Raw genomic sequence first — 22112 nt, 5'->3', positions numbered from 1 at the left:
AGACTGTGAAAGCCAGGGCAGTTCACTAACCTGCATATACCACTATGCCTACCACAGCTTCTGTGTTTCTTACTGTGCATCCTCGGAGCAGTAAGTTTTCCTTGCTAAGACCCACTCGATCCATGTTTGAATGCTCACTGTAAAAAAAAAGCACCTCATGTCAGCTGTAGGAATCCAGCAATTACCAACCAGGCTTTGCAAAACCATTAGGAACAGCTTTCCCAAAGAAGATGCAAGTCACTGACTGCCATCCTGACACGTCTGATAGGACTTTTCAAATGAATGGAGCAACATGAAAGCAGATCATTCTTGAAAATCAGAGCATGTGGGCACTCCATTACAATTTTTTTCTTGCATTTGTAAGCTGAGCATTTGTCATCTGGCATATGAGAAGTATGCAACACTACTGAAAAGGGATCCAAGACAAATAATAGAAATCTGAAACCATATCCTATTTGGATTAGCAGCATCAGAAAATATTTGAAAAGAATATAAAATCTGAGCATCATCAATCCAGAGGTATACTTCCAGTGCAGCTAGGCCTACTCTTTGTCAAGGTGCTTCCTCAGAGGCTAAGATTTATATTTAGTTTTATTCTCAACTATCTAATGTGTCAGTGTACAAAGGGAAAAATAAAGACATTCTAACTCTCAAAACTTGAAAACAGGTTACCCCATAAAACAGTATTTTGTTTTCCTATTATCTGTCAAAAGCCACAAACATGTAAGTATCACAAAATCATAGGATGGCTGGGGTTGGAAGGGACCTTAATGACCATCTAGTCCCTAAAGGTCCCTTCCAACCTTAACCATGAAGGAAACTCATAACATAAAACCAGACAGAAGAAAAGACAGAGATAGGCACACTGGTCAAATGGAGTTTGATCAACTGACTGAAGGTTACACAAAACAAATCAGAGTAGGAGCCAGTCCTTCTGATTTCCAATTTTAAGCAAAGCAGCTTGCAGTCAGGCCATGGTCCAGATCAAATACTATAGATACCATATGTTATGAAGAGTAGATTTAAAACAGCTATTTCAAGTATGAAGTTTGCAAAACAGCCTGAACTAAGATGTTGAAAATATTTAATACAAAATAAAAAGCATCAGTGCCCCATCTGCTGCTCAGAAAAACCTTCTGGATCTGTGTGTTGCGCTGCACTCAGAAGCGCAGTGGTGCAAACTGACCTCCATCCATACCATTATTTCTTAAAGCAAATATTACAAGATCTCCTAAAATTAGTAAGAATGCCAGAGCAAATTACAATAGTTTAAAGAGACACCAAGAGACATCTACTTACACAAAGCCTCGGAAACAACTGAGGTCATTGTTAGGACTTTCACACTCAATTCTACTGGAAAATTCTTCTGGATCAATTTCAGAGACCTAAAACCATGGGAAGGGAAAAAAAAAAAAACCAGAGAGCTCAGTCAAAGCATGATAGAACTTAAAAACATTGTAAATTTAGAGGTTCAGATACTATTATCTAACAATTCAGCCTCTAAACTGTAGGTTGCTGGCGGTGTTGATGGTCTCCTACCCAGATTTAGATATAACAAATCAGAATTACACACCATAGGACTTCCTAGTAAAAATTAGACATTGTCAAGTATCACTTCAATTGCTGATATTTTGAGAACACAGGAAAGGAAAAAAATGGATAGAAGGATGAGGAGGAAGAAAAAAATGCAAAAGCAGTAAGAACATCTGAAAGGCAGAGATTTCTCATTATATGATAATGAAAAAACAAAAAGAAGAGACAGTGTCTTTTCTGCAAGCAGAATTTCTTGCAAACGGATTTTTTTTCCCCAATACCATGACCAGGATGGCTTCCATGCTAACATAAAGCGAGCCGGTAGAGCTTTGCAATGATGTTTGATACTTAAAAGTACCAAAGAAAGGGATAGGGCTGTTATCAAAGACCAGAACTACATATTGCAAACAAAAAGCAGCTGAGCTCTTCAGTGAAAAGTCAATTGAAACAAATTTCCTGTATTAATAAGAATGAAACATGACAAGAAGTAAGAGAAAAGCCAAAAGCCTCATCTTTGGAATTACCTGCTATTGCAACTTAATTTCATTTAATGGCATACGCTTCTAGTCTCTAGTATAACACAGGCTTGCCTCTGGTATAACTGAGTCATTTCCAAGCTGAGTACCTGCCACTAACTCTTTGAAAAGTCATTTGTTCTACTCTTTTTAATAAACCCCAATCAACAATTTAAGATTTCAGACTCCCAAGCATAATTCTCTAATTCACAGGTGATACTGAATAGTTCTTTGACATAATTACATCTTTATACATAAAGACATAATTACATTACTAAGTCTCTGAGAAGGCAGCGTGAAGCTGGATGACTTCACACTGGCAGAACAGCTACTGTGAGCTTAAAACACAGTCCTGTAAGTAGAATTTGAAACTCAAAAGACATCATATTGTTATAAGTACTTTGTTAGCTTGATTGAAATACATTTTTGCTATGTTTTGCTGTATTGATTTGTTGCACTGTATTTACCTGAAGTAAATATGAACACAGCCTTTGCCAAGCAGATACATTCAGACTCTGCAAATTTAGATAACTGTGAAAGACCTGTTAACTGACCCTTCTCATGTTGATTTGCATTGGAGGTAAAACATTTCTGTAAGATGTTATAGACAGAATACTTGACTGATGCTTCACAAGGATTTTGCACTGCACACTGATTACCCAAATAAGAGCTACTCTCAAGGTGAAAGCAGTCAGTTATTTTCTTCTACTGTCTGGAAACATGGAATTATCTATTGCTTCTTGAAATATACCTTGAAAAAGCAAGTACTGAAACTCTGGGTGTAATCTATAGTGAACACAGCTATCTACATTCTGCCAACATAAAACAGAAGTTACAAAAACTATGTCCAAAAGCAGGTGTCTTGATATGGACACTCAGATCTTCCTGGACTATACGTTTATTTGCTATATTTTTTCATTATAATAGTAATTTTGGCAAAGCAAATACTGAGAGTAGAAGCCTTTGCATGTTATTTCTTGAGAAGTTTTCCTATGTTTCCTGGCACAAAAGAGAAGACTTTTGAAAATAAAGAAATCAGTCTCTTTCTTGAATGGAACTCAAAGCACACCTTGGTAGCAGGAGCTGATATGAGAATTGGGCCACCTCAGTATGCTGTAAGCCTGAAGAACCATTAGAATTTTGCTTTATGTAATAATATGTATATAAAAAAGGATCAAACAGTCCTTCCTGCCTTCCTGTTTTAAGATTAAATAAAAAAATAAAAACAGAAGTAAAAATAAAAGCAAGCATGTGACTGCTAGGGGATAAGAAACAGCCTTGTTCATGGATAACACATCACACCTCTGGCATTACCACATGCACTAAGTAATGGCACTTAGAGTCAACTTCTCACTTCCTCACCCCTGCTATATACTCAGAGGCAGTTCCGGAAATTTTATCTCCAGAGGACTAAACTGTCTGTTGTTATGGACAACACTAAAGCTCCCTGCTGTTGTTTTAAGCATGGTGTCTCAGCAGCAGAATGGAAGATTACAGAAACATCAGGATTCTTTAATCTTTTAATATTGCCTTTTTTGTTACCAGCCTCCAGCATTCTGGCTGCTAGGCATAATATAAAAATATTATATAGGAGTAACGAAGTGCTTGCAATGTGAAGAAAGGGTGAAAAGCATAGTATCTGCTCTGCTCTCTAGGTCTTCATATAGCACAGAAATCCCGTCTAAAAAACTCCAATTGCTCACCCATGATATGTATGCACCATAAGTAACTGCTTGAGGTTTACCTAAATTGTTAATTTTGCTGGTTTTCATCACTTGAAATATATCTGTCTTTCTCTGGGCTATGTGAACATGCAAAGATTTGCTCCAAAACCATTCAAGCAACAAATCAGAACTGTGTTACCTAGTACATTAATTTTCAGATGGGGATAACTGAGCTACCATGAATTAGGCACTCTTAGAGGGCTGAGTTGTTTGGATTTTTTTAGTTTACCACCTGTCATATCAGCCTTCTTACACCACTAGAAAAGCACAATTTTCACCTGTTCGGAATATCCTCTCACCACCTGTCTCTGCTTTAGATTGGTTTCTCCATCAAGGCCTGCCGTTTCAATGTAACAGATCCCATCTGGATCACTAGAATATAACAGCACCATGTCAGCAGGAATGATTTCATTACGTGAAAGCCGGACAAAGTCCCCAACATTGACATTTTTCCAGCACTCATCTATGTATTTCTTCTCTCTCCTGTAATACATAGAAGAATAGTGATTTTTTACAAATGCATAAGCTGAAACTGAGAAAAAACTTACAGGTGCTATTTGTGATGGCTCCTACAACATATCAAAAGTGACATTTTTTCAAATACTTGTTTTCCCACATGGAAACTGAGCATGCAAGAAAGAAAAAAAAAACATTCACTATGCTTCCTATATCTTTGTATTTTATGTCTTGGAATATCCTTTTATGACAGGTATAAAGGAAAAATAATTACATGGGCAGCACTCATACACATACTTAGAGAAGTTTTTTGGTGGTTTAGAATATGATGCATTCCTGTCTTTTTATCATCCATGATAGTAACTGCCTAGCAGACTCCCTGGCTGACTTGCACCCACAGTATGTAACACTGCAGTCCTGCACAGTGCAATACAGATGGTAACACTCATACTGAACTGTGTGATGCACTCACATAGAAAACGACCTTGTTCTCTTTGGGAAAATGGTATTGCACTATGAGTACAACATGATGCCATTAATAAATGATAAACTAGCAGCCGTTCGATTTCCATGAAGCCATTTTAGAAGAATTAAAAATATACCTTTCAAAACAAATGCTATGTACAATAATGCTTAACTAGTCAATGTACCTTGGTTAATAACATACAAACACACTCATGACCTCATTTGCCTCAAGCAATTTCTTTTTTTGACGATTTTACACTAATATGATAGCCATTTAACAAAACTGGTGATCGAGTTGCAATTAGTCTGAGTGAACTGATCTAAATAGCACTGCTTTGAGCAGGGGGTTAAGACTAAATCACTTGCAGAGACCTTTTCCAAATTACATTATTTTATGCTTCTAAGTATCCAGAAGGTAAGCAAAAGTTATCACCAATTCTTTCATACGATGGTCATAATCTAATAATAACAAAAAACCACAAACACTCTTGTCTCTTACCTGCTATATACCTTGGTTACTAAGTTGTTTATCTGTTTATCCATTTTGTACTTTGAGTAATCTTCTAGACCATCTTTCACTGCAATAATTGTCAGAACCCCTATCAGAGGTAACATTGTAATTTCTTTTTGGAAAGCTTCAACCAGAGGAACCCAATTTAGGACAACCAGAAATAGGAAATATAAATTGGCAACTCTGAAACAAAGAGAAAACACAGGATTTAACTGTGTTTTAACCATTTAACAGGCAATGGTCCTTTTTTCCCCACTTCATGCTATATAGACATTTAAGTTATCAGCGATTTATCTTTTCTTCACCTGCAATTTAAGGAATAACTATCCAGAACTCTGTTTTCACTCTCCAGTCAACAGATTACTTAGCCACACAGTTGTTTAACATACATGATCAGATAATGTAAAAACTGAGAAATCTCCTGTATTTCCAAAACTGTCCTCCAAGCACATGTTTTCCATAGTGAGGCACTGGTGAACTTTGCACTCTCAAATTTCCAGGTTCTTTAAAATTAATTTTATCATCTCTTAGAGAAGATGACGTGTTTTAAAAAGGAAGCCGTCCTGTAACCTCCATGTGCAGTCTGACAGATCAGCAGTTCTCCAAGCAGAAGGAAGATGAAAAAAACTGGCAAGACAGAAAGACAACGGAAGGGGAAAAAAACATTTGCAGGAAATAAGCTGAAAATCCCACTGTCGATTGGTGTGTGGCAGTGCTCCAAGAGCAAGGAATAGTTCAATAGTCCAAAGAACAGAATAAGCAGAAAGTACGTAAGCTAAGGAGAAAAGGATTAGCTCAACAATGATGATGCTCAAAAAACTTTGGCCATATAAGATGTATCTTTCAGAAGTGATAGGTCAGCTGGAGGAATATTTTTTTAATATATACTAACACACACAAATGTTTAAATAGAAGGATTCAGCTTCAGACGAACTACCACAATCACAAAGGAGTTCCTTACCTGTGAAATTGTTCAAATAAATTCCGTGGTAAAAAAGTCAATAAAGTATACCTAGTAGTCCGTATTTTGTTGTTCATGTACAGTTTTGATAATTTTTCATACTCTTCTTTAAAATGTCCCAAACAGGGTATTACTATCCTATGTTTGCCAGTAGTTTTTGATGATTGATAGCACTTGCTACTTGAATTGTTGCTGCTGCATTCTCCGCCCTCTGCTGGTATCAGTCGCCGCCAGCGGTATCGGGCCCAGCGGATGGGATCTGCCATTGCACCTGGAACGCTTTATAGTCCAAGGAGTGTAATTTCTCTAGAAACGTTTGAAAATACAGCAAGTTACACAACAATTCTGTAAAGGCTTTCAATAAAAAGTCACAGCTACAGTTTTGAATAAGCCTAGGGAAAAAAGTAATTTTCATAATGAACCCAACCCAGACTGTTAATAGGTTATGTGAGGTCAGAAGTTCTGCTTCAAAGACTGAATTTATCTGAATTTCATCAAACCTTTCAGGATTCTATAATTTGATTACTCTGTTTTAAATGTACAATATTTTTGTAATAGTAGTCCACCCACCAGTTTCTCATGCTGTAGCATTGTGCAGAAAAGGAGACAAGCTGCTAATTCTGCACAGAACAGCATTTTGAAAGGAATCCTCATCTCAGACACTGCAGTCCATGCTGATGGTTAACAAACTTTCTTAAACTCAGAAGTTAACAATTTATTAATAGGCATCTGGATACAGCCTCCTACAAAGTGAGGACTTGCCAGTGAAAGGCACTAAGTATCATCAACCAAACTTCTTCCAGTGAAAGAGGTTTGAGAACTTTTAACAACTGACAGAGGATGAAAAAATTTCATGCCAATGCTCCTTTATCCACCTAGCTAAGCTTTAGCATTCTACCCAGGAATTTGTTTTCCTACAGAGAGCCAAAGCTCGTAGCTGTAGGTGATACTCATAGCTATACGTGTTGCTCACTTTATCAAACCACACAATGCAGTCAGAAAAGGCCTTTAGTAGAATCTCAAAAGTGCTGGCTTTTATAATGACGTTTTTTACCATTTGAAAGTGTTAACTAATGGTTGCTACATTTCTTGTATTACTTCTTCCGTAGAACAGTTAATTGTATATTTATTTAAAACTATAAATTGCATGAGCCCAAAATCATCAGTACTCCTCGCTTTGGGTTACATTCCTACCAGTAAGATCTGGTATCTTACTACCTGCATAGATTCTAGCAAAATTTTGGACTAAAATCTCTTTCTAAATTCCCACACAAAAGCTGCTTCTAAATCAAACTAATCCTGACTTTCATTTCAATCAATTCAAGCTTCTGTTCATGTGGTATCTTTCTCTTCTGAAAAATGCCACTCTGTCCTGTTCAGATTCCTCCAAAATATTGCTCTAAATAGTAATTTTTCAAACTATCAACTTGACTATTTTATCCAGACTATCTTCTTGTACATATCTTCCTTGATTCTTCTATTACAACTGCAGAATTCTTGACACATGAGCACAATGCCTTCATCAGGTCCTCTAAAAATTTGGTACTATTCGTATCTCCACATCAATCCATTCTGTTCTGAAAAAGGAGATTCTTGAAACTTCCTAAAAAGCCAGGATGTCTGTGTCACAGCTAGAAGGCTTTTCTCTAATGGTTATCTGGTCTCTTCATCTCATCAAATGGGACATTTTTGTCTTATCACCATTAGATGGAGATAGCTATTGATAGTGATGGTGTCTTGGAAGACTGTAACCATGTATATGAAAATCATGTTCTTTAGAAACCATGACCTGCACATGAAGGAGAAGAAAAAAACCACCAAAACTTCTATATAGCATTTCCTCTCAGCATCCCCTGGCAGTACCCTACTGTGCTTCCAAGGCCTTTCTTCAGTGCTCCCCCAGACATCCTAAGGGACCAGTCTGAGGAAAAGGCTTTCCTTTTTTTCTCAGAACTAAACACTCCGGTCCCAGTAATTATCAGACTACCAAAGGTTGCAAGGGAGTGCAGCTATGTCTGGGACTTCTTAGAGAAGCAAGAAAGAAGAAGTTGTGAAGATTTCTTAAAATATATGGAATCCTCTTATTTTCACAGAATGTGGCGTCTTCTACATTTGCTTCCTCTAATCCTACTGCCTGGGAGACAGTTCCCAGAGGGACTGCCCTCTGCATAGAGGTTACTATTCCATTTTAGTCAGGGTCAGCCCTCCCCCCAGAAATGGGAAGTGACATTTAGAAACAGCTACTTCATACCAATCAATCACTTTAAATGTATGGCTACCATACAGTCATACATATGAACACTGATCTGCACACAGGTAAAAGAGATGCTTCAGTTAATTTACACTGAGCCTGAGAACAAGCTGAAAGATTGAAAGGTCTTAAAAAATGTTTAGGGACTGCAGAACGTACTGCTAGTGGAGTCCATGCACGACTATGCAGATTTCAATATACCTAGAGCTCCCAACCCCCCAAATTAACACAGCCCCATCTACAAAAGCCAGGACTGAATTAAAGAACAAAGTACTGAAATTTAAAGAATTTTAAAAGATGATTGACTGAAAAGAGGTAGGTTGGGGGTTCTTCCCCTGCAATCACAAATTTTGGCAGTTCAGCAATTAAAAAAACCCCAAACTTATGGATTTTGGATGGCATCCTTAAGGCTTGGCCATTTGGAAGAAACATCAAGTCTCCTCAATTATTTCTGCTGCTACAAATCAGTAATTGTAAAAATGATTTTGTACAATGGAAGGCCTTTTCAAATAAATGTTTGCTTTAAATATAACTATGCTGGATTACCAGGGAGAGTTTTACCATAATTTCTTCTGTTAAATGTATCACTCCTTCAAGCTTTCATCTTTAGCATGAATCATACAGGGTGTGTCAATTAACCATGCTTTTGCCCAATAATTTGACATATCTTTACAGACTGTTATAGTGTACAATGACCTAGGAGCAAACTTAAGTAAGTAAATGCCAGGAAATTTCACAAGATGCCACCAGCCAGACACCTGAGAGCAGGTTACATTTGTAGTGAAATTCATGTTTGTTTTCATAAGACCGGGCAAACAAACATCTGACACTGATGAAGAAGGCAGGAACTCTTTCTTGATCTCCCAGGGCTAATGGGAATGCAGAAGTTTAAACAAGAGACCCTGTTCATTCAGCAAAAATTATATAGGCAAATAATCTATAAAGCTAAAATACACCTCACAAATTTCAAAACCTTCTAAATTCTATTTATTTTTGGTTTACATAATCTAATATCTTTTCTAGCATTTGATACCCAGTGACCACTATTTATAAAAAATAAAGCAGCTGGGAAAGCAGGGAGGAAGAACACTGGACATTTTAACCTGACAGCATGTTAATATGGTATACCTCACCACTGGATGAGGAGCTATTGGTTTAAACTGCATATGCAATGCTGCTGAAGAGCAGTCACCCCTCACCACACACATATCCTCTCTGACTCCTGACACAGCTCCAAAACCTCTGCCCCACCCTTCCTCAGAGAAGCAGAGCTTAAAAAGGAACAGGAAACATCAGATTCAGTTCCATGTGCTGCATGTTTTTGTCAGACTCTCCAGTATTCTAATGTAACTACTTCTAAGAAAACCAAGGATTGTAGGGACGAGAAATAACTAACACAAGCTTGCCACACTGGAAACATTGTATGAGAAATAACAAATAATCTCCTATGCTCAGAGAGGTGAATCAGACAATTAACAGACATCCTGGGAAGAAAGTATCTGGATCTCATCCTCATCCATAATGCTCTCTGACTCACCTGAGATTTGACTGAGCTACTAGTTTGCAATTTTTTTTCAAATAATTTGCATCAGCATTTTAAAAAGCACTTTTGATGTTTCAAACTTCAGAAACCTCTTCTGCATTTCTTAACTCAATTTTGAGTAATTTTATTCTTCATCAATACATTTGCTTCATAAAGTATTGAACATATTTTCTGTGGCCAGAAGGAGTTTCATCAACTTCATGTTAGACATTTTAGATGGTAAAGTCACCAAATATCAAATAAAAGCTATTTTAAAAAATTTTTTTCTGAGAAATTCATTCCTTTAAAACATTATTTAACCCTCTTATTGTGTTATTTTTCATAGTCAAGTTTTGAGTTCCCCAGCTAATGTGAACTTAAAGTAGAAATACAAACCAGCAGATACTTGAAACACTGGCAAATGATCTACAAGATGAGTTACTCTAAGCACTATTTTAAGAAGTTAATTCCTAAAACATATGTTTATGTTTTAACCCCCCAGGAATAATGTTCCTGTATTTGAAAACAGGAAGCCTAGATGATCACATGGTAAGTTTTGAGGACAGTCTCACACAAGCTAGCCTGTCCTCATTTTCACACTACACACAGTTCAAGTAAACACTCTTGATCTTGCTAAATGGAAACAGCTGATACAGAGGCAGTTCAGGCGTGTCTTACACTCAATAAAGGGAAGTTCTTGTAGTAGGCTTACTGTTACTAACATAATGATAATGATGAATTGTGGAAGTCAATTATATGACACTGGATTTATTTAATTTCGTTTTGCTTTTTTCTTACACCAGTTCCTTCATGTGGTCTGATTCTTTCCTCTTATAATGCAGAGATATGAAAACCTGGAGGGACCAGACATGGTTAACAGGAAATAGCTGGCTGTCAAACCTTGGTTAAAGCAAGGCACAACAACATCATTTTTACTACAGGACAGATCAACACTATACACTCTCCAGCCTATATCACAATAAAAACAGGCTTTAAGAACTCTCTGCTAGTGGTAATGCTGAGAAAATCCCTACTTTAAATGGTCTGTACCCTGGAAGAAGGGCCTTGAATCATAAAGCCCCATATAAGTATTTTTTTGCAGGTGTATTTCATGTTTGTACGTTGTTTTCTTTTCCCATCACTTCCCTTCCACTGTCTTTTGCAAATTCTATCAGCTTCTGATTCTGTGAAGTATCACCTGCATATCTGCATGCAAGCCTTTACTCATACCTTTCCTGGTGGGGGATGGAGCTGACACTAAAAATTCCTTAGTTCCAGTTATATATATTGCCTTTGGTGAATCACTTAGCAATCCCTGATCTCTCTCATACTAGATAATTTTTTAAGATCATCAGCAAAACAGATGTGTAGATAATTTAGCCTATGTTTATCCTGCTCTGGAAGTGCACCTTACTATTATGTTGTGGTCATTTGCTCAGGTGGAGTGCGTTACCATCTTCCCTGGCTTCTAACCACTTCCTCCCTTCTGACAACATCCTTCTCTTTTCCTGTGATCTCCAAATAATTAGTCCTCATTTTTCTTTCAGAAAATTCTTTGTTAAATGCACTTGGTAAATGACATATTTCACAAGAATGCCCCCCCCAGACATTTGACACATGCATGCTTATGGTGTGTGTCTCTATCCTGTTGCTTCTCAGGCAGTATGCAGTAGGCTTTTATCTGGGCTAGTTTCCAAGAGGAAGTAATAAATCAATTGTTGGCAAACAGAAATGCAATTAAAAAAAAAAATCATTATCTTACCTGAAAAATTTCTACAGCACCTACATGGGAAGCAGCTCAGACAATACATCTCCCCCTTAGGTCTAAAGTTCTGGGTGACCACGGAATATAAAAAATGCTATCCTAGATGGAAGTCACACTATACAGTGGGGAAAAATGGATCATCTCAATCCACACAACAGTCCCATTTAAAACTCTTAGCAAGTGTTACTGCACAGGTTCACTACACTACACTAGCACTTTCATCACTACACTGAGAGAACTGTACAGGATAAATTAAAAATGCTTCCTAACCATCTTTTAAAGCTCAGAAGCTAGCAGAAAATGAAGAAGCTTCAGGGAACTAGGGCCTGAAGATTAATTTACACTCTGAAGAACAAATACTTTTTTTCTCCTAAGGTTTGCTACTTTCTCTGTAACATGCAATTTCACAAATTTGTCACATGTTTGCAAGCCAATAGGAAAACATCTGAGACATTCTAATATGCCAAATAGATATGGATAAGAGATTTTTGGGACAAACAGCCAAAAACCTGCAGGAATCAAAACTTCAAATTGAGAAAATGATGTAGCCATTTGCAACCATATATTCAGAGATATATTTATAAAAGAGATGTAAGAATTCTTGAATTAAGACGGAAGGCAAATGTTAGTATGAAAAATCAATTGCTGTGGCACTATTTAGCCATGTACTCCTACCTACAAAATCTAAATTAGCATGGGTAACACTGAAACCTTGCAAGCCTTGAAAAGCCTTGGATCTTAGAAAGGAAATTTCTTGGTTATGAGTACGTTAAGCCAGCCATCAACTGCCCTTCACAAATTAATAACAATCAGCAGGATGCATTAAAACCCAAGAAGTGCCAAGGCCATGACGCAGGGATGGGTGCAAGATAATTTAATAGTAAACCATGCAGTAATACTGGTTAACATACTACAGAGTGGAAGCAGAAAAATATAAAGCAGTATGAAACCAGAAAATCTCCTTCACTTGGGTAAAGTTATTTAGGATGCTAATCAGATTTTGTACCTACAGACACAACCAAACCATACACTACCAAATTTTAGGTTTAAATTTTAGATGAAATAGTTCCAAAATAAATCTGAGGACTGCTGGAGAGTGATCATCTGTGAATATATTTTACATCCTTTTCTCCATCAGAAATGTTCTGCTTTATGCCCTGTTCTCATGTGCCACATTGGTCTCAAAACCGTAAACCAAAACCTTCCGGTTTAAGTCTTACTCTTTTATGACTGTCTTTCCACACAGGTATATCTTTAGCTTATGGTCAAGCAGCATTTAGTCACTACAGATGCTCTGCTATGTGTGAAATTCACATGAATTTCACAGTTAGACTAAGGTGTGGACCATGTTAAGAATTAATACTGGTGTTCATCTAATGCAGAAGAATGTGATTTTATTTTTTTATTTTTGTAGCTGCGTACACTCCCTATGCTACCATAAATACTTTTAAGAGAAATGGATCCATATTGGCAGTATTACTGATTTTTAAAGGGCCAAAACTCTTTTGTGTAGATAAGGTCTTGCATATTCATTGAAACTTATACTGAAAGTAACCGATTAAAGCAAGAAACTGTACTTGAGTTCCTAAAATTCTAAAATCCTAGATGAGGTTTCTGGCTAATTTTTTCTATTCCTCTGGTTTTCTAAGACACCTACATTATCAGCTACTCAAAAGTTCCATAAATTCCCAAGGTGTCCATTGGGGTTTTCAGGTCTAATGCTGCAGGGTTAGAGAATTTTTGACAAAACCAACTCTTGTACAACCTCAGGAAGACAATCATATTTGCCACAGGGCAATAAAACCTGCCTACTGGTTGGGGATACGTTGACAGGAATAACCTGTGAATCCACTTTAACCACTAGAGACTTCCTGTAAGACTCTAAAACATACTCTTGAGATGTTATTTCAAACCTGAAAGTGAAAAATAACCTGCAACAATTGAGGGCTCAACTACAAATGTGTATCTTTAAAGTTTTTATTAATAAAAATGAAGCCAAAATATGTAGAAGCCTAAAAACAAAATATGCAAGGAGTTAAGAATGCTGAAATTCTGACCCTAGTAACACCCAAACTATCTAAGAACTAGAGAATCACTGCTGTGAGCAGCTGAACTGAGTTAAATGTTAATACTGAAAAGAACTTTTCTCACTTCTGACTTCCACTCCTGGCTTAGTCAACTCCTTCATAATGAGTCTGGTACTTACTGAACCTGGTTCTCACTGATCTGCAAGACCTTTTACTAACTCAAGGACAGTAACATCACTGGATTTCCCAATCCATCATTACAGCTGTGAAAGTACTCACGCTGGCACAAGCAAGGTGGGACAGGAATTCTGATTAGAGAGTATTTTGAGTATTCAGGTAAAGCACTTGGCCCCAGTTTCAGTCTAGTTTTCATTAAAAACATATATCAGCTCTGGTTATTGCCTTTGGCATTCAGATCACCCAGGGTAGTGGCAATTAACAAAAGAATGTGATCCTCACCTGTCAGTCCTACCTTCTGCTCCTGTAAGCAGTAAGTGCCCACACAAAGTGTAAAAATTCAGTCTCAAGCACTGGCTTCAGGCCAGCTCTGGAGTCACACAGAAGAGCTATGTTCATTCAATTCCACTCCAGTCCTAGGTAAACCACTTAATGCCCTCTCTGCTGGAAACCACCACTAATGAAAACGAGAATAATGACAATTCTGTTAACTTTTGGTGATTATATGAAGACAAGTATGTTTTTAAATAAGAGGTTTGTCAACACTATGGTCATTGGGGAGACACAAATATCCTATAAGTATTGTTTGTAATATTAAAATAATAGTGTAAGTATTAAAATAATAGTAATTTTGATATTAGAAGTACATTTTTCTTCAGTAGCTGTCTTTCCGATACAAACTTGGATTATTCTTTCTCATCTTTGTGAATACTTTCTATAATTCAGTTCAGTAACTTCTGCTGTGATCTAATCCTGTGAGTGAACACGCGCACTCTGCACACCTCCGTACTTACCTGAAGTTTCAGGAGTTTCCCTGCGATTTATATGGATTCAAGTCTACTTTCTTGTCATGAACCTGTGAAGCAGTAAAAAGCTGACACCTCACCCACCACCGCGAATTGTTAAGACAAAGACTTTTGGCAAAGTCGAGGAGATGAACATACAGTGGCGGGGATGGAGGACATTGGTGGCCCAGGGGACGTTCAAAACCATAAACGCACAACTCGTCCTTTTCCACCGCCCGCGACGCGGCAGGCACGGCCGAGCTCGGCGGGGCCGTTCCGGTGCCGGCGGCGCGCTCCGGGCGGGCTGAGGGGCTCCGGGCGGGCTGAGGGGCTCCGGGCGGGCTGAGGGGCTCCGGGCGGGCTGAGGGGCTCCGGGCGGGCTGAGGGGCTCCGGGCGGGCTGAGGGGCTCCGGGCGGGCTGAGGGGCCTCCGGGCGGGCTGAGGGGCTCCGGGCGGGCTGAGGGCTCCGGGCGGGCTGAGGGCTCCGGGCGGGCTGAGGGGGCTCCGGGCGGGCTGAGGGCTCCGGGCGGGCTGAGGGGGCTCCGGGCGGGCTGAGGGGGCTCCGGGCGGGCTGAGGGGCTCCGGGCGGGCTGAGGGGCTCCGGGCGGGCTGAGGGGCTCCGGGCGGGCTGAGGGGCTCCGGGCGGCTCCGGGCGGGCTGAGGGGCTCCGGGCGGGCTGAGGGGGCTCCGGGCGGGCTGAGGGGGCTCCGGGCGGGCTGAGGGGCTCCGGGCGGGCTGAGAGCTCCGGGCGGGCTGAGGGGCTCCGGGCGGGCTGAGGGGCTCCGGGCGGGCTGAGAGCTCCGGGCGGGCTGAGGGGCTCCGGGCGGGCTGAGAGCTCCGGGCGGGCTGAGGGGCTCCGGGCGGGCTGAGAGCTCCGGGCGGGCTGAGGGGCCTCCCCGCGGTCGCTGCTCCCGCCCTTCCCCGCCTCGTCTCGCCCGGGGCCCGGCACCGCTGTCCTCCCGCGCCACCACCCGCACCCGACCCCACGGGCGAGCTGCCCCCGAAACCGCTCCGGACTTACCGGCGGAGCAGCGCACATCCCCGGGGAATGGCCGCCACCCGCCCCGCCCCGCCCCTCCGGTTCTGCCCGGCCCCGCCCCAGCTGCCCGGCCCGGCCCGGCCCGCTCCTTTCGCCCCGGCCCGCTCTGGTCCTGCTCCCCGGGGCGCGCCTGAGGCGGGACCCTTCCAGCAGCGGCTCCTCCGCACGCCCCACGCCTCTGGGTGAGGGAGCTTTGCTCTCTGCCATGGGGTCCGTGAGGCTTAGTTAGTTATTGTTTTAAAGGTTTGTTATTTCTTTGCCTTAAGGCCTCGGCAGGCGGAGTTTGGGGTAGGAGTATGACTGTCACAGAACCTGACACCCTTGACAGCTCTAAGGGAAGCTGATGTTCTTACTTTTTTACAGTCATTTACAACACTGAAGGCAGCTTAGCCTGTATAAACATCACGCTTTCTAGCCACTGGGCTAATCAAGGTTAGCAAACACTTCCTCTTGTTTTTTAGGAAGTAAGCCTCTGGCTATTAGAAACTGCCCAAATTGTCTTAAACAAATCACTGCCTTCAGGAACTTCAGTGAGTTTTTTCATCAATAGCCTTTGTGAAGTCCCATATTGTCCTTTTTGATCTTACTGCCTTCCAGGGCACTTTTGAAGACTGCCTCTTAAAATGAAATCAGATGGCCTTTTACATGAAAGTGAAAGGATTCCTGATTCAAGACCTTGTTCTGCTGAAAAAGAAAGAAGAAAAAATCCACCAGGAAACGTTACTTGCAGATCTCTTGGTCCCTATTGAAATAGACTGGGGTTACCAGTACTTTTCCAGTGTCAACACTGAATTCCTTACACAGAGCTGGGAGGGCTGTGCTGAGCAGTGGTACGCGGTTGTGCTCTCCTTCCCATCTATGTGCATGGCATTGTTTTCCACTGTTTCCTGCATTCTAGCATGTCCTGCACCCCTGACCACACACTGAAAACATTTTGGTTACATTCAGTGAACAGCTGTTGATGGTCTTCTTTGGAGTGCCCATGTGGCTAGTAGAAATTTCAAAACATATTGGCATGTCAGAAGGAATAAAATTCTACATGAAGCAAGTCTGTAACTATTGCCTTGAAATTACATGGGTTCTTCTTGGCAGAAAAAGATGTGGAGTTCTATTTCTTTGCAGGATCTACCACCTTTGCTGGCTCAAGCGATGTAGGAAAGAGGAATCAGCTCTAGGGAGGGCAGAGCAAGCTGCTGCAAGACATAAGGTGGTAACAGGCTTTGCCAAAACCCAGTTTCTTTGAAGTGATTTAATTGGTTACCATTGATTTATTGGAACATTCAAGTTGACAGAGATGTTTGACAAAGAAGAGACTATCACATAGCTTGTCACCAATCGCAGCTACTGTAATCCCACTGTAACTGTAAATAATTCATATCCAGAGTCTTACATTTCCCATTCATTTTTTTCATGCATGACAGTCCATTCTGAAAGCCTGCAACTATAAAAGGCATTATTTTGATTGCCTTGTTTGTGCAGCAATAACAATTGCCTCAATTAGGCCACTACATAGGCGCATGAAAAAATACCTGACCAAGCTTTAAATGAGCTACCCTGGCTGCCAGAAAGAGCACAGCTGCCTTAGTGCAGCACGCTGTGCACTTTAATTAGATGTGTTGAAGCAGAGCATGTGAGCTGTTTGGAGAGGTAAGGCTGATCAGGTGGGTAGGAGACATTGCTGACTCCTGACTTGGCCATTACATACACATTTGCACTTTTATCCATTCAGTAGTATGAATGGTCTTGATTCCAAGCATGCAAAGCAACCATCCAGCATGCCTGAAATGTAATTAAACTGTCCTTTCCCAGGTATCCTGTGGAAAAGTAACTACAAAGATCATAGTCCCCAGAGATAATGCTTGATTGAGAAATCTTACTGATAGCTTTTCTGTGTGGAGCTAATAACACTGAACATCCTTGAGATACCTATCCCCCACAGCCCCCCAAAGTTACCAGGCTAGCCCAGATCTGTGAGGCCTTGGGGGGAAGTATTTCAGGAGCAAGGCAAAGATTCCAAAAGAAGCTCCAAGCCCCTATGTGGTCCAAGATGTTTATTCCATGGGAGGAAAAGAGAGGGAACAAGGAAAGGACAAAGCCTTATCTAGGCTCAGTACAGGAAGGATACTTGGCTCCCAGCCAATTGGGTCAAGAAAGGAAGGGTTAAACTAACATGGTCACAGCTACAGGGGTCTCTGGGGAGGGAAAAACCATTCCCCAGAGCAATACAACACATCCTCCACACGGATATATCCTTTTTCTGTTTTCCCAGAGATCTGCAGTGTTTTTTATATAATCTCCTGAACCGCCACATGAGAAAGGAAAACTTTGAAATTCAGGTGATCCAGGGTAGTGGCTATTATCAAAAGAATGTGATCCTCATCTGTCAGTCCTACCTTTTGCAGTAAGTGCCCACACACTAAGTGTAAAAATTCAGTCTCAAGCACTGGCTTCAGACCAGTTCTGGAGTCACACAGAAGAGCTAAGTGAATCAAATTCCACTCTGATCTTAATGCCACTAAGTGCCCTAAACCACTTCTCTGCAGTGCCTTCTCTGCTGGAAATCACCACTAATGAAAACAAAATAATGACAATTCTGTTATCTTTGTGATGATATGAAGACAAGTATGTTTTTAAGTAAGAAGTTTCTCAACACTTTGGTCATTGATGAGATGTGAATACACTGTAAGTATTGCTTTTAAGTACTAAAATAATTTTGATATTAGAAGTACATTTTTCTTCAGTAGCTGTCTTTCTGATAAGAACTTGGATTATTCTTCTCTATCTTTGTGAATACTTTTCATAACTAAATCCAGTAAGTATTATCATGGTGCAACCCTCTAAGTGCTCTGCACCCCTCCACACTTTGCTGAAGTATCAGGAATTTCCTTGACTTAAATCCAATGACACAAGAGCTGTTGATGACTCCAAACCAGTTGCAGAGCTCTTTGTGTATTTCAAATTCTCTATCTGTTTATGGCTGCAATAACTCTGCAAGTACAAGCATGAGCAACTCTGTCTGCCGTGCTCATACAGTGTTTGGGACACATGAAAGAGAGGAACTTGTGAACTGCCAACTAAACATGTTGGCAGACTGAAAACTTCCCAATGAAAACCTGAAAGGAAGAGGGAAGTTTGCCATAGCATGCTATCAAACATTTCTCAGAGCACCTCAAGTTAATGGAATGTGAAAACCTGAGTATGATTCTTCTCTGGGAGAATCTCTTCCCCAGAGGAGACTCACACCAGTGATGATTCCAGTGCCAAATCCACATAAACAGCAGTGCCAGTGGGGATTTGGGGTTGTAGACATTGATGGTTATCATTACTGCAGTGTGTAATCAGCTTAGTGCATTCATATGAGGTCGGGGAGGTGTACTTGAGAGATCCAGTGTGTATTCACAGTTAAATAGTGACATATTATGATAGCTACTCTAGTTCAAATACATTTGAAGATGTGGTGGCATATTAATAATAACTTATAGCCAGAAAGGGAATTAATTATTACCCAGTAATTTCAGATGTTTTACTTCCTTAGCTCTGCAGTAAACTCAAACAATTTAAATGGAGCAGGGATTTAAAAAAAAAATCCCTTGAATTTTAAATTACATTGAATTATTGTTTACCAAGTCATTGGCTGGTAAATATGTGTTTAGAGTCCTAAGCAGTGCTGCCAGTGCAAATTAAAGCAGTCTGTTGTGCTTATCACTAAGGTAATTTCTTACAAGATCCTCAGATATATTTCCTGGCAAGACCCCTGGAAGACAGATACACAGTAATGAAGCAGCTGTTTATCTGCTCTAGTTTGTGTGTGGCCATAACCTTTACTTACCATACACTGTCTAGATCTGTATTGGTTTACTGATTTCCTTGGGAGGAGATTGTTTATCACCGGAGTGAGCATTTTTTAAATAGTCATGAATTTTCCTTCACCGCTCCCTGTGAGACAAGAAGGTATTACTGCTTTCAGGTTACAAATAAAAAATTGAAACAAGGGAGAATAAACACCACAACATGAAAGTGTTTGTTAGTGAATCTGAGCCTACATACTCAGTTTGAAAGATTAAGCATTTGTTTTAATATTTTATTGTGCAAAATACATTATATGTAAATTATGTACATATTGAAATCTTGAAAGAGGTAGATTTGGATGTAAATATTATTGTGGGAACTTTCCTGAAAGGCATTTTCAGGGTCATTAAATCCTTGTAATTGCAAGCATGCCATACAATCTGTTTCATAAACTGACTGAATTTTTCTAAAACTAGTTAGGTATTTTGCTCATATTACTCTACTAAAAAAATTGCCCCAGAATTTGGTTGCTGTGAGGGTTAAGAATTATCTTGTAGCTTCTAAACTCAATTTCATACACAGTTGCTCATATACCAGCAGTGACTACTGCTTCCATTAAATAATTCTTTTCGTTCCTGGTGCTTATCAATCCACCTTTGTTTTGCTAAAGTAAACCAGATACGAATGAATCATATCAAACTGACCAAAGGCTAACTCAATTTTGAATAAAAGTATCCAGCCAAAGGTGTAATGACGTTTAAAAATCCATTCAGACCTTAATTTTGGATAAATTGCTGTGATGTAGCTTGTGTAGACAAGTTTTAAGGGAATAACTGACTAATACTTACTCATGTAGTCCTCATACTTTGCTCATGATTTATACCACTAAGTTTAGGCAACTGTGCAGTGGAAAGAATCGGGAAACTGGCATTAGATGCCAGTTCTGCAGAGCAGTTATTAGCAGCCAGTAGCAGTTATTATTATTGGCATAGGACTTACTGATTGTCACTTACTGTGGTCTGGCATTGTGTGTACTAGGAACCTCCATCCTGAAAGACACTAAGATGAGACTTTTTGTTCTAGAGATTTTCATTTTATCTATTCCACAGAAAATAATTATCAGCTGGAATTTAACAAGGAATCTGAAAGTCTTCCACTTTTAAGAGGCTCTGAATTTACAAGACAAGCAGAAAATAATTTAAAATTATATACTGTCAGCTTACTGTTCAGGAATTTGTGTCTTATCCTGACATTTTTACTTTATCCAATAGAGAAGCTCAGGTGGTAATCTATGGGGAGTCTCCAGCTTCTAACAATCCATATTCACTCCCTGTGAACTAACACAGGCCCATTGAATAAGAAGACACAAAACTAATCTTGAAAAAAAGGGAACACCATGTAATGCTGATACTTGTGGACTGATAGAAAAGTGTGTATGATTGGAAAGTAGTTTCAGCTAAGTGGAATTGTACATAGGCAGATTGATGCCCTTGGAAAATTGCTTTATTCCTTCTTTTTCTGTTTTCTCTGATGTGGCAATTTCCCATGTCTCGTCTTCAACCTTATCTATCTAACTTGTCACTAGCTGGTTTACACTATTACAGTTTAATTGTGTGTAAAAACACTTTTGATATGCACTTATGATATGTACTTATGTGCTTTCAATTTCATTGGTATAGAAGCAAGTTGACTTGTTGAATTTATCTGGTCCATAAATAACCTTAATTCTACACTTTCTTTTTATCAAACCACTTTATCAGTTAACAAAAGGACCCAAGTCAGTGATATCAAACAAAATATTTAGTAACTGTTGCTTTTTTTCTCTATCTTTGAATGTATAAAATTACTGTCTGTGTTATAATATTTTTCAAGTTTTTCTGTAGTTTTTCTAACACAATTTCTGCTGGACAGTGACTCCAACCTGCCAAGCAAATTTTGTCAATAGTCTAACTTAACTACTTATGTCACAATTACTATATCCATTTCTTGAACAAATAAAAATAATCCAGTAGGTAGATATGAAGATAACACTTAGACTTTTGGATTCTCTCAGGTATTTTTCACAAGGGAAAATCCAAGGCTGGTTTCTCATAAAATGGTAAATTTAAGTTAGGAAAGCTAGTGTCAGATTAAAAGTGTTCACAAGACACCACACTGAAAAAAAATCTAATTTTTATGGTTCATGTATAGTTAAACATTTTTTAAGGTGAAACTTTGCCCATCAGACATTATATCTGATCATTTGACCTTCTAGAGCCAGTGTAAACCAACATAAAGTCTAAACAAAGATAGATCAAGTCTGAGACAAAGTACAAGTACAGCTTTAGCTAACTTGGAGGAAATGTTACCACATGGATGTTTCTGATTCACTTGGTGAGCCCAGTGCATCACAGATCCAAGATGAATTAATGAAAAGCCATACCCTTGGTAAAGACAAGAGAGATTCATACTTTCACATGTATTATTGTAGGTCAAGTTCAAGTTTAGAAGAAAGCTTAGGTTTTACTTGTAACCTGCACTATGTGACAATATTAAACCAACTGCTCCTTGCTAGACCTTTGTCATATATTCCATTGTAAATAACATAAAGAA

At 39.5% G+C, this 22112-nt stretch overlaps 1 protein-coding gene across 1 annotated transcript in view; it reads right to left on the bottom strand.

The window, feature by feature from the left end:
• ATP10D (ATPase phospholipid transporting 10D (putative)) overlaps positions 1-15793 on the bottom strand; it is a 53378-nt gene extending 37585 nt beyond the window's left edge. The window contains 8 exon segments of the mRNA XM_077782832.2: positions 31-137; positions 1300-1385; positions 4051-4255; positions 5193-5387; positions 6166-6471; positions 14190-14364; positions 14702-14763; positions 15714-15793. Of these exon segments, the coding sequence (XP_077638958.2) occupies positions 31-137; positions 1300-1385; positions 4051-4255; positions 5193-5387; positions 6166-6431 (859 nt within the window). The 5' untranslated portion in view covers positions 6432-6471; positions 14190-14364; positions 14702-14763; positions 15714-15793.
• Positions 15794-22112: the final 6319 nt, after the last annotated feature.

The sequence above is a fragment of the Lonchura striata genome, chromosome 4, assembly GCF_050655825.1.
Source record: "Lonchura striata isolate lonStrDom1 chromosome 4, ASM5065582v1, whole genome shotgun sequence".
Classification (NCBI taxonomy): Eukaryota; Metazoa; Chordata; class Aves; order Passeriformes; family Estrildidae; genus Lonchura; species Lonchura striata.
Note: the sequence above shows the minus strand (reverse complement) of the source record. Positions and strands in the feature narration are given on the sequence as shown.